The following is a 16,331-nucleotide window of genomic DNA, read 5'->3' as shown; positions in this document are numbered from 1 at the left end:
ACTTGCTGATCTATTGCGAGGACCCCTCCAGGCTCAGATATCAGACGCGCTCTGCAGTCTCCTTATTGGAACACCTGGGGTTCGTAGTCAATCTGAAGAAGTCGGCCTTGGAGCCTTCCCAGACGGTGGAATTCTTGGGTTTCGAAGTCGATGCGAAGGAATGCGTTCTTCGCCTGCCTTTGGCAAAGATAGCGACCATTCGGATGGAGATAAGACGGACCTTACGGCAAGACCGGATTCCCCTTCGGATGCTGGCTCGCATGGTGGGTCTCCTCTCGGCCTCGATACAGGCGATCTACCGGGCCCACTACATTAGATGGCCATGCAATACCAGATGATCTCCCTGTCTCCGGACGTGAAGACCGAACTGCGCTGGTGGCTCCTGCACATGTCCGCCTGGAACGGCAAGGCGATATTCGGACCAACCCCGGATTTTGTGCTGGAATCAGATGCGAGTCTTTGGGGCTGGGGTGCCACATGCGCGACCAGGTCCACGGGGGGCCCATGGTCGGACAAGGAATCAGAATTCCACATCAATTGCCTGGAATTGATTGCAGGTTCATTTGCAATTCGGAGCCTGGCGAACCAACTGTCGGACTGCTGCGTCCTCCTTCGGATGGACAATGTCTCAGCGGTGCAGTACATCAACCGCTTGGGGGGCGCTCGGTATCGAGCACTATCGGAGGTGACGAAGGAGATTTACAGCTTCTGTTTCCAACGCAACATCACTTTACAAGTGGAATATCTTCCAGGGGAGTCGAACCTGACGGCGGACTGGTTCTCCAGACATTGGAGGGATGCCAGTGACTGGAAGCTCCTCTGGACCATCTTCCTCGAACTCAAGTATCAGAGGGGTCCGTTCACAATGAATCTATTCGCCTCCAGGACGAATCACCAGACCCAGAGGTACTTCAGTTGGCTCCTGTGACTGCCTGTGACTGCTCACTGTTTAAAAAATAAAATAAAAATAGTGCCCCCCTGACCCCCACCCCTGAGCGGCAGGTGGGTTCCCTAAATGGTAATAAGGGGGGGAATCTAGTGTCCTCCCCCCTGGCCCCCACCCCTCAGCAGCAGGTGGGGGCCCTAAATACTAATAAGGGGGGGACCTAAGGTCCTCCCCCCTCGCCCCCACCCCTGAGCTGCGGGTGGTGGCCCTAAAAAAAATGTACCCCCCAATAAAATATTATCCCCCTACCTACCCCCCTCACCCTAATAACTAATGAGGGGGGGACCTTTAACTAAGTACCTGTAAAAAAATAATAAAACTTACCATTCAATGTTTTCTTTCTTCTAAAATCTTCTTTTTTTCAGCCCAAAAAAGGCCAGATAAAAAAACCATAATAACCGACGCAATTCTAAAAAAAACAAAACTAGTGCAAAAAAATAATAATCCTTCTTCACTCGGCGAGGGCTCCGCGCAGACTGAGCTCTGCAGGGCGGGGCAAGGCTTATAAAGCCTTGCCCCGCCCTGCAATTAGGCTCAGAGCACTCTGATTGGTTGGTTTAAGCCATCCAATCAGAGTGCTCTGACAGGTAAATGGTTTGAAATCCACCAATCAGAGTGCTCTGTGTCATTTTACACAGCGTGGGAAAGTTCTTTGGAATTTTCCCACGCTATGTAATTTGACTCATAACTCTCTGATTGGTGGATTAAGTAATTACACTAGGTCCCCCCCCTTATTCCAATTTAGGGCCCCCACCCACAGCTCAGGGGTGGGGGCCAGGGGGGAGGACATTAGATCCTCCCCTTATTAGTATTTAGGGCCACCGTTCAGGGCCCCCACCCACGCTGTGTAATTTGGCTCATAACTCCCTGATTGGTGGATTAAGTAATTACACTAGGTCTGCCCCCCCCCTATTCCAATTTAGGGCCCCCACCCCCTTTATTTTACTATAGGGCCCCCACCCACCGCTCAGGGGTGGGGGTCAGAGGGGAGGACATTAGGTCCCCCCCCTATTATAATTTAGGGCCCCCACCCACCGCTCAGGGGTGGGGGTCAGGGGGGAGGACATTAGGTCCCCCCCTTATTCTGATTTAGGGCCCCCACCCGCCACTCAGGGGTGGGGGCCGGGGGGGCAATAGGTGGAGGGGACCTTATTTTTTTTTGTTACAGTGAGCAGCCACAGGCTGCACTGTTTAATAGACATGCCCGTACTCGCGGTATAGCGAGTAGGGCCATAATTTACTAATACGAAGTAATCTTTACTTAGTATTAGTAGATTTGGCTGAAAGACCAATTTAGGTCTTTCAGCCTTTTAGTAGATAGATCCCTAATACCGTGGGAATTAGGGAGTTATCTACTTATTCATTCCTGTCATTACATTGACTGGCCAAGTAACTTACATTTTATATGAATGTATGTTACTTGATTGTGGTAAGTGTTGCAAATGCTTACAGCTGAATCCTGGTTATGTTTGTATACTTTTTATTTAAAATTGTTTACAGAATGTAACATTCTTCTTCTTTCACTGGGTAAGTATATTAGTACTTAGGTAATACTGTGCTTCGGGAACTTCGGTGCTTCGGAACTTTGACACTTCGGAACTTCGGCAACTTCGGAACTTCGGCACTTTGACACTTCGGCACTTCGGAATTTCGGCACTTCGGAATTTCGGCACTTCGGAAATTCTGTAATTTCGGAAATTCGGGACCTCGGCAATTCGGCACTTCAGCAATTCGGACATTCGGAAGTATTCGGACTGAAACGAATTGCACATGTCTACTCTTCTTTGTATGCAGCAACCAGAAGTTAAACCTACAGGTAGATATACTTATCTGAACATCTTCCTCGTGGGCACCATCTTTTTCCTTGAAATCCTGATGCCTTTTCCATCAGTATCAATGCTCTACTCTTGCACGTGCACTATAGTACACAGGGATCTAGGGGATATCACTATATTACAGGAAACTCTATAGGCCAACTCTTGTGATGCATGAGAAGCATGTGAGTCGGAACCATGGGAGGATGGGAGAGGACATATCAATCTCAGATAATGTTATATAGGGATGAAATTGGGTAAATCCCATACTTCAGTCATGCATCTACAAGTTAAGTTTCTCGGCCAACACATACAGGGTTGGGGACAAGCATGAGGAAAAATCAGAGAGATGGATTCAGAAAAATTTTGAGAGAGACACAAGTTGGGGCTCCACCGATAAGTGGAAGGTAATAGAGGAGAGAAATGTGAGGAGATTGAGAGATACAGAACTATAGTAGGAATAAGGGCTAGGAGGACTAAGGGCTAGGTGGTTATGGGACAGTGACCCATGGCTAGGTGGCAGGGGGACAGAGTGACACAGGGCCACGGCAGCAGAGGATTAAGGAGGCAAAATTACATAGTTATAGGGGGCAGGGATTAGGGAGACAATGACACAGGGCTAGGGTGACAGAGTGACACAAGGCTACGGGGCAGGGTATTATGGGGACAGACTGACATAGTAATAGGGGGCAGGGGACAGAGTGACAGAGGGCTAGGGGGGCAAAGTGACACAGGGCTAGGGAGGGAGTGACACAGGGCTAGGGGGCAGAGTGACACAGAGCTAGGGGACAAGGGGGACAGAGAAACAGGACTAGTGCGCAGGAGGGCTGAGTGACATAGGGCTAGAGGGCAGGGGTACAGATTGACACAAAGTGGGGGCAGTGACACAGGCCTAGGGGGCAGAGGGACATAGTGACACAGGGCTAGGGAGGCAGAGTGACACAGGGCTAGGGGGGAGGGGATTAGTGGGCCAGTGACCCAGGCCTTGGGAGCTAGGGGGGGCAGAGTGACACAGGTCTAGAGGGCAGGGGTACAGAGTGACACAGAGCTAGGGGCAGGGGATTAGTGGGGCAGTGACACAGGCCTAGGGGGCAAGGGTACATAGTGACACAGGGCTAGGGGGACAGAGTGACACAGGGCTAGGGGGAGAGCCAGGGCTAGGGGGACAGTGACACAGGGCTAGGGGCAGAGGATTAGTGGGGAAGTGACCCAGGCCTAGGGGACAGGGGGATAGTGACACAGGGCTAGAGGGCATGGGTACTGAGTGACACAGAGCTAGGAGGCCAGGGGATAGTGGGGCAGTGACAAAAGCCTAGGGGGCAGGGGGACATAGTGGCACAGGGCTAAGGGGTAGGGGATTAGGAGTACAGTGACACAGGGCTGAGGGAAGGGGATCAGGGGTACAGTGACACAGGACTAGGGGTCAGGGGATTAGTGGGACATACTGAAACAGGGCTAAGGGAAAAAATGACAGGGAATTAAAGGCTCTAATCCCACTCTTTCTCGATGGCCATGTTTCACCTTTCCCCCTAATCCTCTGTCAGAGCAATAGGAGAACAAAGTGACACACTGTCAGGATCAGGACAGGGATCCAACACGCAGAGTACAAACAGTAGCCAGATACGTATACCGGACCTTAGAATGGCCGGACTAACGTAAGTAGTACCGTATAGAATGGTCAAAGACAAGCCGAGGTCGAGGGTAACAGAAGACAGGTAAGCGAGAGACAAGCCGAATCAAGGGTAACAGAGATAAGCAGAGTAAGGTAGAAACATAGAAACATAGAATGTGACGGCAGATAAGAACCATTCGGCCCATCTAGTCTGCCCAGTTTTCTAAATACTTTCATTAGTCCCTGGCCTTATCTTATAGTTAGGATAGCCTTATGCCTATCCCACGCATGCTTAAACTCCTTTACTGTGTTAACCTCTACCACTTCAGCTGGAAGGCTATTCCATGCATCCACTACCCTCTCAGTAAAGTAATACTTCCTGATATTATTTTTAAACCTTTGTCCCTCTAATTTAAGACTATGTCCTCTTGTTGTGGTAGTTTTTCTTCTTTTAAATATAGTCTCCTCCTTTACTGTGTTGATTCCCTTTATGTATTTAAATGTTTCTATCATATCCCCCCTGTCTCGTCTTTCCTCCATGCTATACATGTTAAGATCCTTTAACCTTTCCTGGTAAGTTTTATCCTGCAATCCATGAACCAGTTTAGTAGCCCTTCTTTGAACTCTCTCTAAGGTATCAATATCCTTCTGAAGATAGGGTCTCCAGTACTGTGTACAGTACTCCAAGTGAGGTCTCACCAGTGTTCTGTACAATGGCATGAGCACTTCCCTCTTTCTACTGCTAATACCTCTCCCTATACAACCAAGCATTCTGCTAGCATTTCCTGCTGCCGGGGTAAACAAGCCGGGTCAAAACCAAAAGGGATAATAGAATACACAAGCACTGAGTGACTAGAACAAGCTAGAACCACGACAGGGCAATGAGCTAATGAAGGAAGCTCTGTTAAATACCCTGTTCAGAGCAGTAACCACACCTCCGAGACGTCCTGATTGGTCCTGCAGCAATTGACTGACAGGTCGATCCGGGGGAGTGTCCTGATGATGACTTCCTGCCTAGATGGTGTAAAAGGCAGTCACTCCCTCGCGGCCAGCCTTGCATGACCGGATAGACCGCGGGGAAGGGAGTCATCAACCGTCTGAATGGTGGAACAGCTAAGTCTCTACATCTTTTGGAGGTAGAGACCACAGGTACCCTGACAGTACCCCCCCTCTCAGATACGCCCACCGGGCGGAATGAACCGGGACGAGATGGGAAGCGAGAGTGATACGCCCTGCGGAGACGGGGAGCATGAACATCCTCCTGAGGTACCCAACTCCTCTCCTCAGGACCATATCCCTTCCAATCAACCAGATATTGTACTCTCCCCCGGGAGATTCGAGAATCAATAATAGAGTTGACCTCATACTCCTCCTGACCCTCCACCTGAACGGAGCGAGGAGGGGCTATTGAGGAGGAAAATCTGTTACATATGAGTGGTTTCAGCAATGAAACGTGAAACGAGTTCGGAATGCGTAAGGTATTAGGAAGAGCTAAACGATACGCAACCGGATTGATACGGGTCAGCACCCTGTAGGGTCCAATATACCGAGGAGCGAACTTCATGGAGGGCACTTTTAAACGGATGTTCCTCGTGCTCAGCCATACCCTATCACCTGGAACAAAGACCGGAGCCGCCCTTCTACGTTTATCAGCGTGTTTCTTGACCAACATAGAGTTGTGCACAAGGATTTGTCGAGTTTGATCCCACAACTTCCTCAAATTGGCAACATGAACATCAACCGACGGCACCCCCTGGGAAGGAGAATCCGAAGGAAGAATAGACGGATGAAAACCATAATTCATGAAGAAGGGGCTTGAATGAGTAGAATCGCAAACGAGATTGTTGTGTGCAAACTCCGCCCAAGGAATCAAACCGACCCAATCATCCTGGTGTTCAGAAACAAAGCATCGTAAATATTGTTCAATTTTCTGGTTGGTACGTTCAGCAGCTCCGTTAGACTGAGGATGATAGGCAGAAGAAAAGTTTAATTTAATACCAAGTTGAGAGCAGAAGGACCTCCAAAAGCGGGAAACAAATTGGGAGCCTCTGTCCGATACAATTTGAGAGGGTATCCCATGTAGGCGAAAAATCTCCTTGGCGAATATCTCTGCCAATTCGGGAGAAGACGGAAGTTTAGGCAGGGGAATGAAGTGTGCCATCCTAGTAAACCTGTCAACCACGGTGAGGATAACAGTCTGTCTTTTAGAGATAGGTAGATCGACAATAAAGTCCATGGCCAAACAGGACCATGGTTTCTCTGGAACCTCCAAGGGTTGCAGGAGTCCACATGGAAGCGTATGGGGTTGTTTGGTTTTAGTACAAACTTCACATGCAGCGATGAACTCCTCAACATCCCTCCGTAAAGTAGACCACCAGAAGTCCTTAGAGATCAAGGCGTAAGTTTTGCGAATACCAGGATGTCCCGCCATCTTGCTATTATGTAAACACTGTAAAAGTTCCAGTTGAAAAGCAGGAGGAACGAAATGACGACCCGCAGGGGTCTGTTTAGGTGCGAGATGTTGCAACTTAATGATCTCGGCCAGTAATGGAGAATGAATCCTGAGATTCGTATTAGCAATGATATTGCACTTCGGAACTATAGAAGAAAGAACTGGTTCAGGTACAGTAGAAGGTTCATATTGGCGAGATAATGCATCGGCTTTAGAGTTTTTAGAACCAGGTCTGTAAGTCAGTACATAATTGAAGTGAGTCAGGAATAAGGACCAACGAGCTTGTCTAGAGGATAAGCGCTTAGCCTCCCCAATATATGACAAGTTTTTGTGGTCTGTCAAAATCGTAATAGGGTGTAGGGTCCCCTCCAACAAATGTCTCCACTCCTTTAAGGCTTTAATGACTGCTAACAGTTCCCTGTCTCCGATGTCATATCTGCTCTCAGCCCCAGAAAGTTTCCTGGAAAAAAAACCACACGGGTGTAATGGTTTATCTACCGCTAATCTTTGTGACAGAACCGCACCTACTCCTGTCTCAGAGGCATCGACCTCGAGTAGAAACGGCAAAGTCGTATCAGGATGGACTAATATTGGAGCAGAAGCAAAAAGTTCTTTGAGCCTCTTGAAAGCAGCGAGAGCTTCAGGAGACCACGTCTTAGTTTCTGCCCCCTGTTTGGTCATATTGGTAATGGGCGCAATAATAGACGAGTAACCCTTAATGAAGCGCCTATAATAATTGGAGAAACCAATAAACCTCTGAATAGCCTTAAGTCCCTTAGGTAATGGCCAATCTAAAATAGACTGGAGTTTGTCAGGGTCCATCTTAAAACCTTCCCCAGAAATCACGTAACCAAGAAAATCTATCTGAGACTGATCAAAGCTGCATTTTTCCAATTTACAGTATAGACCATGTTGCAGAAGTTTCTGTAATACCGCTCTGACCTGTCTATGGTGAGTTTCAATCTCCCTAGAGTGTATCAGTATGTCGTCTAGGTAGACAATGACACAATCATGTTGAAACTCCCTAAGTACCTCATTAATCAGATCCTGAAATACTGCAGGAGCATTGCAAAGTCCAAACGGCATAACTGTGTATTCATAGTGACCGTACCGAGTATTGAACGCCGTCATCCACTCGTGTCCCTGCTGGACTCTCACCAAATTATATGCCCCTCTGAGATCTAACTTGGTGAAGATTTTGGAGCCCTTAAGACGATCAAATAACTCGGTAATAAGTGGAATAGGATAGGCATTTCTGACAGTTATTTTATTCAAGCCTCGGTAATCGATACAAGGTCTCAGCGTGCCATCCTTTTTCTTAACGAAAAAGAACCCAGCCCCGGCCGGGGAAGAAGACCTCCTAATGAATCCCTTTTCTAAGTTCTCCCGAATATACTCCTCTAGAACCAAGTTTTCCTGAACAGACAAAGGATATACATGGCCCCTCGGAGGCATAGTCCCAGGTAGGAGCTTAATTTTACAATCAAATGGCCTGTGTGGCGGCAAAGAATCGGCATTCTTCTTGTCAAATACTGCCTTTAAGTCTAGGTAAAGGTCTGGTATCTGTCTTTCTGTGGACTGAATAGGAGTCTCAGGTATGTTAACATTAGCTAATGGAGAAACCTTGCATAAACACCTATCCTGGCAACCCTGGCCCCACGAGAGTATCTCCCCTAACTCCCAATCGATAATAGGGTTATGTTTCTTCAACCATGGGTACCCCAGAACTATGGGAACGGAAGGGGATGAAATGAGCAAAAGAGATAAATTCTCCACCTGTAGGATACCAACATTTAAACTAATGGGTATGGTTTCACGAAAGATAACAGGGTCTAGTAGTGGTCTACCATCTATGGCCTCAACGGCCAAGGGTGTCTCCCTTAGCTGGGATGGGAAATTGTTCTTAATAGCAAAGGCTTGGTCGATAAAATTCTCAGCAGCACCGGAATCTATCAATGCCATAGCCCTTACTACTTCCTTCTCCCAAGTTAAGGAAACTGGTAGCAGAAGCCTGTGATCTTTATAATTAGGAGTAGAGGACAAAATAGAAACACCCAAGGCTTGTCCTCTAGAGAGACTTAGGTGCGAGCGTTTCCCGGACGGTTAGGACAGTTCGAGAGTAAATGACCCTTGGCTCCACAATACATACACAAACCCTCTCTTCTCCTGTACTGTCTTTCCTCCTCAGAGAGGCGGGTATAACCTATCTGCATAGGTTCAGGAAGCAAAGATACCGTGGAGTCAGGACTTGGAAAAGCGGGGGCTAACCTAAAAGAAGGTCTCCGGTTCCTCTCTCGAGTGTTCTGTCTCTCTCTTAAACGTTCATCTATACGAGAGATGAACGAAATTAAATCTTCTAAATTCTCAGGGAGTTCTCTGGTAGCAACCTCATCAAGGATTACTTCAGATAGGCCATTCAAAAATACATCCATATACGCCTGCTCATTCCACTTGACTTCTGACGCCAGAGACCTGAACTCTAGTGCATAATCCACCAGTGTTCGGTTCTCCTGTCTCAGGCGCAACAGTAATCTGGCTGCATTAACCTTTCTACCTGGAGGATCAAATGTTCTTCTAAAAGCAGCTACAAATGCGTTATAGTTATACACTAATGGGTTATCGTTCTCCCATAGTGGGTTGGCCCATCTCAGAGCTTTCTCAATAAGTAGGGTGATAATAAATCCTACCTTTGCCCTATCTGTAGGATAAGAGCGGGATTGCAATTCAAAGTGGATACTAATTTGGTTTAAAAAACCACGACACTTCTCAGGAGCCCCACCATAGCGTACTGGGGGCGTAATGCAAGAAGAAGCACCCACTGTGGCTACCTCTAGACCTAAACTGACAGGAGAAACAGGGGTATTACGTATCTCCTCTGGTGGGTTATTGGCATGAGATAATAGAGCCTGTAGCGCAAGCGCCATCTGATCCATTCTGTGATCCATGGCTTCAAACCTAGGATCAGGAGAAGCCAGCTGACTGTTTGTACTTGCAGGATCCATTGGCCCTGTCGTAATGTCAGGATCGGGACAGGGATCCAACACGCAGAGTACAAACAGTAGCCAGATACGTATACCGGACCTTAGAATGGCCGGACTAACGTAAGTAGTACCGTATAGAATGGTCAAAGACAAGCCGAGGTCGAGGGTAACAGAAGACAGGTAAGCGAGAGACAAGCCGAATCAAGGGTAACAGAGATAAGCAGAGTAAGGTAAACAAGCCGGGTCAAAACCAAAAGGGATAATAGAATACACAAGCACTGAGTGACTAGAACAAGCTAGAACCACGACAGGGCAATGAGCTAATGAAGGAAGCTCTGTTAAATACCCTGTTCAGAGCAGTAACCACACCTCCGAGACGTCCTGATTGGTCCTGCAGCAATTGACTGACAGGTCGATCCGGGGGAGTGTCCTGATGATGACTTCCTGCCTAGATGGTGTAAAAGGCAGTCACTCCCTCGCGGCCGGCCTTGCATGACCGGATAGACCGCGGGGAAGGGAGTCATCAGACCGTCTGAATGGTGGAACAGCTAAGTCTCTACCTCTTTTGGAGGTAGAGACCACAGGTACCCTGACACACACAGCTAGAGGGATTGGGTAATGAGGGGGTTAATTTAAATATTTGAAATGCCGCTCTCCTTACCTCCTTACTGGTGATGCTGCCGGGCCCATCAATAGCTCTGTCTGTGTCCTGTCCAGTGACTGTCAATGCAGGGGTAGCTGCACACTGGGCATGAGCTCAGTTCAGCTGAAACCATTGGAGAGTTGGAATGCAGGGAGGAGGAAGTGGCCTGCCCATCAGACTGTTCTGACATATCAGAGCCGAACGGTGCAGCAATTAATGAGCAGGATACTTTTTTAAAATTTGAGTCCCAGGCCACCGGTTCAGGGTTCAGATCCCCCCCCCCCCCCCACCTCACGTTGCGCCCTAAGGCGGCCTCCTGTGCCGCCTTATGGACGCACCGGCCCTGCCTGCTGCTTAAAGTGAACCTGATATGGCAGACTTTAGCTTGAATTTCTGACAGCGCAATGTATAGCTATAATGCAATGCAATGCTCTTTACTATTATATTAAAGGATCACTATAGGGTCAGGAACACAAACATGTATTCCTGACCCTATAGTGTTAACACCACCATCTAGCCCCACTGGGCCCCTCATGCCTCCATAAATATAGCAAAATCTTACTGTATTCAAGCCAGAAGCTGTAACTCTGCATACTGTTTGCCTAAAAATAAAAACCAAGCAGTCTGCTGACATCATCAGTAGTGGTAGCCTGATCCAATCACAGTGCTTCCCCATAGGATTGGCTGAGACTGACAAGGAGGCAGACCAGGGGCAGAGCCAGCATGATTCAATCACAGCCCTGGCCAATCAGCATCTCCTCATAGAGATTAATTGAATCAATGAATCTCTATGAGGAAAGTTCAGTGTCTGCATGCAGAGGGAGGAGACACTGAATGTTCGGATGCATTTTAGGCAGCTATTACCCAGGAAGGATCTCTAACAGCCATCTATGGAGTGGCCAGTGAAGTCATCACTAGGCTGTAATGTAAAGACTGCATTTTCTCTGAAAAGACAGTGTTTACAGCAAAAAGCCTGAAGGTAATGCTTCTACTCACCAGGACAAATTCAATAAGCTGTTCTGGTGACTATAGTGTTCCTTTAACTTGACAGACACACTTTATTTGATGTTTGAAATCAGTGAGTTGAGAGATTATATAAAATGCTAAATGCAAACAGGGCCAGTTTTTGGCTTTTAGCCACCCTGTGCTAAAAAACTTTACAGAGGCCCTTCTTGGCCACACCCTATTATCGAATGCTTTCCCACTATTTAAAACTTTACATTCTTATTAACCTCAAAACAAAGAGTATTAAATGAGCACTGTAGCAAATGTGTATTCCTATTGCTATAGTGCCCTGTTAGCCAGGTATGTACCCATCCCCCATCTCTTCAGTCCAAGGGACAAAAACAGTTTTCCTTACCTTTTCTCCCTTTTAGTATTGGTTTCTGTGCTGGCATCCCACCTCTATGGCTGAGATCATCAAGACTGATGATCTTAGCAAATCCCATAGGAAAGCATTGGGAGGCCAGAGCTCATGCCCAGCAAAATGCCCCACTGCATCAGTCAGATCTTCTCTATGAGACCACGTGACGTCACCACCGGTTCCTGCACATGACGTTGTTGCCCTCAGTGAGCAGAAGGATCCATTATAAGTGAGGGCAAAAGAGTACACTTATTGACCAAAGAGTCCAGTTAGTGGAGCACATAGAAGTCCATCAGAACAGTAAAAAACAAGCATTAAATAAATAGGAAGCAATATATAATTAAAAAAGGAGCATATCATCCAGTTACATTGGCAATGGTGTGGAGCAAAAGAAAAAGGAGAAAATAAAATTATATTAAATTAATCCATTCAAAATCCAAATTAAGGCCAGGTAGGGCCAAAGTGTTTATTTTGAAAATCCATTTGTACTACACCTTCGCCAATTCGTTAAAGCCATCCTTCAGGTTTTATGCCTTTTAAAAATGACACAATATGCTGTACACTATATTTCATATACCTTCTCTGGATATTTCCCAAGTCTTCACCAATGTGTACCAATATATTGGAGACCACATGAGCACCATATATGATATTTAACACTGGAGGACTGAGATTTAAAGTCTATTGTTTATTGTTATTAAAACTGTTTTGTTTTTTACAAGCTGAATTAAAATGGTCCAAAATAATATCTCTAATATAAATCGTTACTAGATGTTGTTTTAAACACAGTAAACAATGCAGGTTTTTTCATCAATAAAATTCCTTTAATTAACATCAGTATTTAGAAAATGCCAGTGTTTATTTAAAATATATTTTATCTGTCTAGCATTATCATTATAATTTGACTTAATTGGAATTCCTCCCTTATCTTGGTAATGCTTTTTCGCACCCATGGCTTTATATTGCAAGATGCTTTCTCTGTCCAGCCATTTACTTCTCGTGCTTATGTGTCAATACTATGTGGATTATAATTTTTAATCTGGATTTCATTATTTCCTTTTGCTCCTCAAAGATCTCTAGATCACTGCAATTTCTGTATAGTCTAATAAATTGTCATATAGGTATATTCTTGTGCCAAGGGCTATAATGACAGCTATGCATATCAATATAGCTGTTAATGTCGACTTTTAAAAACATTTTTGTTTTTAATTGTTCCGCATAAATATCTAAATCTAAAAAGTGGATGTCAAAATAGCTATAATAACTAGTTAAAGTAATCCCATTTTGATTGTCATTAAGAAAAATTGTATTAAGTGACTACTCATTCTCACTCCATATAAAAAGTATATCATCTATATATTTGTGATACAGAACCGATTCTCCACCCAGTTTGACTCTAATGACACATTTGCATAACTGAGTGCACACCTGGTTCCCATTACACTACCCTTGTTGTAAAAAGAATGCACTGTCAATCCAAAAAAAAGTTGTTATGGAGTATTACTTTAATTCTATCCAAGATAAATTATCTTTGTCCAGCCTCCATATCCATATTTGCAATTGCAATTGTCTATCCACATATTCAGACACTATAAAAAGAGATCCGACCCCTGTTACTATGTGTCTCCCTGTGGGACTTACAGGATCTATTAATTTTAGGCAGTGTATACAAATAAATGGTTTTGGTTATTTTGACCTCCAGATATTGGAATTCGTCTTTAATAAGAATATTATATTTTCTGCTTCTATCTAATAGAGTGAATTTTTTTTTTTTATCCCATAGGGTCTCCTTCCAGTTTCTTATATGTAGATTTAGCACCCAATTGTCTACAAATATTTGAAAAGCGTGCATCTTTACTTTCTATTACTATGCCCCCAGTTAGCTTAATTAAAATACTTCTGTCAGATTGTAGTTCTTTAATAGCTCTTTGTTTTTCTGGAGATATTTGTTTTCTCATTCTTTCCTAGATCTTCTTTATATCATTCATCACTAAATTTAAAAAACGTTTATAGATCCATTAATATACTGTCTAGGGAAGAATAAAGATTTGTTTTTAAGAAGGTATGAATAATATTGTATTTTTTTCTGTAGAATACTAAGACTTATATACAGGATTTTAAAAAAATGTTGTTTGATGGATAACTTGTGCACACATTTATGTACATTAATAAACGTATCAAAAGGTTTATTGGAGCACGAAGGAGCAAATTTTAGGCCTTTATTTAAGACTTTCCAGATATTTAAAAAATTCCTAATTGTTGGATTCTCTCTCTCTCTCTAATTGAAAGCTGTTAATTACACTTATTAACTACAATTCTGCTGTGAGTTGCACAGCAATAAAAAACATATTAATATGCACATGTACAAATGTATTTCAGGTTTCTATTAGTAAAAATAAGTAATAAATAAATAATGAAACTCAAATCAAAGTCTGCTGTAGTCAGGTTTACTAGTGTTTGACACTGTTGGTTCCTTTAAAGGAAAAATACAGTCCTAAATCTATATTTTTAACATATCTTTGCTACTGTCCCCCTTGCCATGTGATGGCTTAATGGGTTGTACTTACCTTTCAGCCTTTGCTGTGCTAACGCTGTAGTCAAGTTCAACCTCCTTGACTGAGATCATGGAGATTGATGATCTCAGTCAATCTAATAGAAATGTTTTGGGAGGCTAATGCACATGCATGGCAAAACACTGCACTGCGCTAGTCACATGGTCTCTATGAGATCTGATGGTGGCTATTTCATTGGAAGCGTTTTTAATTGCTGTCAGAGTGACAGTCACTAGAGGCATTTAAATCCTGTAACGTAAAATTGCTGTCCATGCAGAACGGCAATGTTTTCATGGGCAGGGTTCAAACTAGAGGGTCGTGGCATTGAGGTGTTGTCTGGGTGCCTACAGAATCCCATTAATTAATATGATGCATATTAGAGATTTCAAGAACTTTTATTTTTAACCTGCAATAAGTATATTGACAGCAGTTTGCTGTAGCATACATGAGTTTTGCAAACTACCTCCCAGAATTCTGTAATTTTTGTTTTAAATCCTTTAATACTTTCATTAATGAAAAATCAAAACTATTTACTTAGTAGGTTATGTACAAAGGAAGTAGCTTCACAGATAAAGAGCTACTATTTTCAGTAAAATTTAATTTATTCTCCCCATGGACTCAAACCTTTATAAAAAAATATAACACGTGTGATATGAAATATAACCCCCCCCCCCCCCCCTCTATGAAAACACTCCATAGGAAAAAAAGTTAGCATAACCAATTATGACAATTATTATCTTCTCCGATTTTAGTGATGGCAGAATTGTGGCGATTAAGAAAATCCAAAAGAAATCATTCACTGTTTCTGCCACAATACGCAAAGAAGTGAAGCAGATAAGGTAACTATTACATTTTTAAATGATAATGTAAACATCATGACCTAATATAGCTCGGCCAAACCATTGTTTCACAAAAACAGATTTTTTTTTATGGAAACTCGAATTACACCCAAATGTTGATTTTACCTGGCAGAATTTCGATACCAAAAATCTGGTTTGAAAATGGGCCAATCAGCATGCTGCAAAACATTTACACATGATAATATGATGTATCTATTTAGCAGTATGCTGATGGGCACTGATCAAGTGAGAAAAAGTAGCTAATAGAGGTAAAACTAGAAGGAACAGTAAAAGCAACCGAAAAATCTATATGTCAGGATGGCGGTCCGATGCCCGGGACCCAGACACTGTCCGGGCGGCGGTGCAGGACCGGGACCCAGTATGCCTGATGTCCAGAGTAGGAGTCACAGCGTGGAGGTGGATTAGCAGGGTCTGGTGCAGGGTAACCGCACGCCCCCTGGTGTTGAGCACCAGCGTTTGTGCAGCCACATACCAAGACCCTGAATCAGCTTCAGCGGATACCAGGAACTAGGAGCATGGAAATTAAGCAGACCTCCCAGGAGCTGAATAGGGAGGCTCTGCAGCAAGATTGTATCCAGAACTAGAAACAAGGCAAGACTAAAGATAGGCACCAAACATGAAAACCAGACAGAACTAATAGAACCCAGAACCAGAGAAGGATAGTAAGCTAAACCCAGAACATATACACAAGACATGAGGAAAACATGGGCATGACTGGACAGGACTATACATGGACTGGGTATACAAACTAAAACAAAACAAGATAACATAGGCAAAACAAGAGGAGAAATAACTAAGTACTACATATGGAAATCATGGGGATTTAGTCACACTATATGATCATACATTGCATAAGCCTGCCAACAACGCCAATGAACCCCATATCTGGCAGGTCCTACACTACCTAATGTATGCTAAAACAACCACAGATTCAGAACACATATATAGCACTTACCTGCAAGAAAGGACAGAAGCAGTGAGCAGCTGCCTGCAGGAACACTGAAACATAATGTGAGATGGAAACAAACGGGTGTGGCAAATAAAACAAACATTTAAAGGAAACCTGGAGACTGGGAAATCCAGGGATGAACTATAGGAACGAACCCAG

General features: G+C 44.4%; 1 protein-coding gene across 1 annotated transcript in view; it reads left to right on the top strand.

The window, feature by feature from the left end:
• LOC134612198 (atrial natriuretic peptide receptor 1-like) overlaps positions 1 to 16,331 on the top strand; it is a 180,584-nt gene that overhangs the window by 51,581 nt on the left and 112,672 nt on the right. The window contains exon 8 of the mRNA XM_063456550.1: positions 15,116 to 15,202. Within this exon, the coding sequence (XP_063312620.1) occupies positions 15,116 to 15,202 (87 nt within the window). The remainder of the gene's footprint in view (positions 1 to 15,115; positions 15,203 to 16,331) is intronic.

The sequence above is a fragment of the Pelobates fuscus genome, chromosome 5 (assembly GCF_036172605.1).
Source record: "Pelobates fuscus isolate aPelFus1 chromosome 5, aPelFus1.pri, whole genome shotgun sequence".
Taxonomy (NCBI): Eukaryota; Metazoa; Chordata; class Amphibia; order Anura; family Pelobatidae; genus Pelobates; species Pelobates fuscus.
This window is presented reverse-complemented; position numbering and strand designations above follow the sequence as displayed.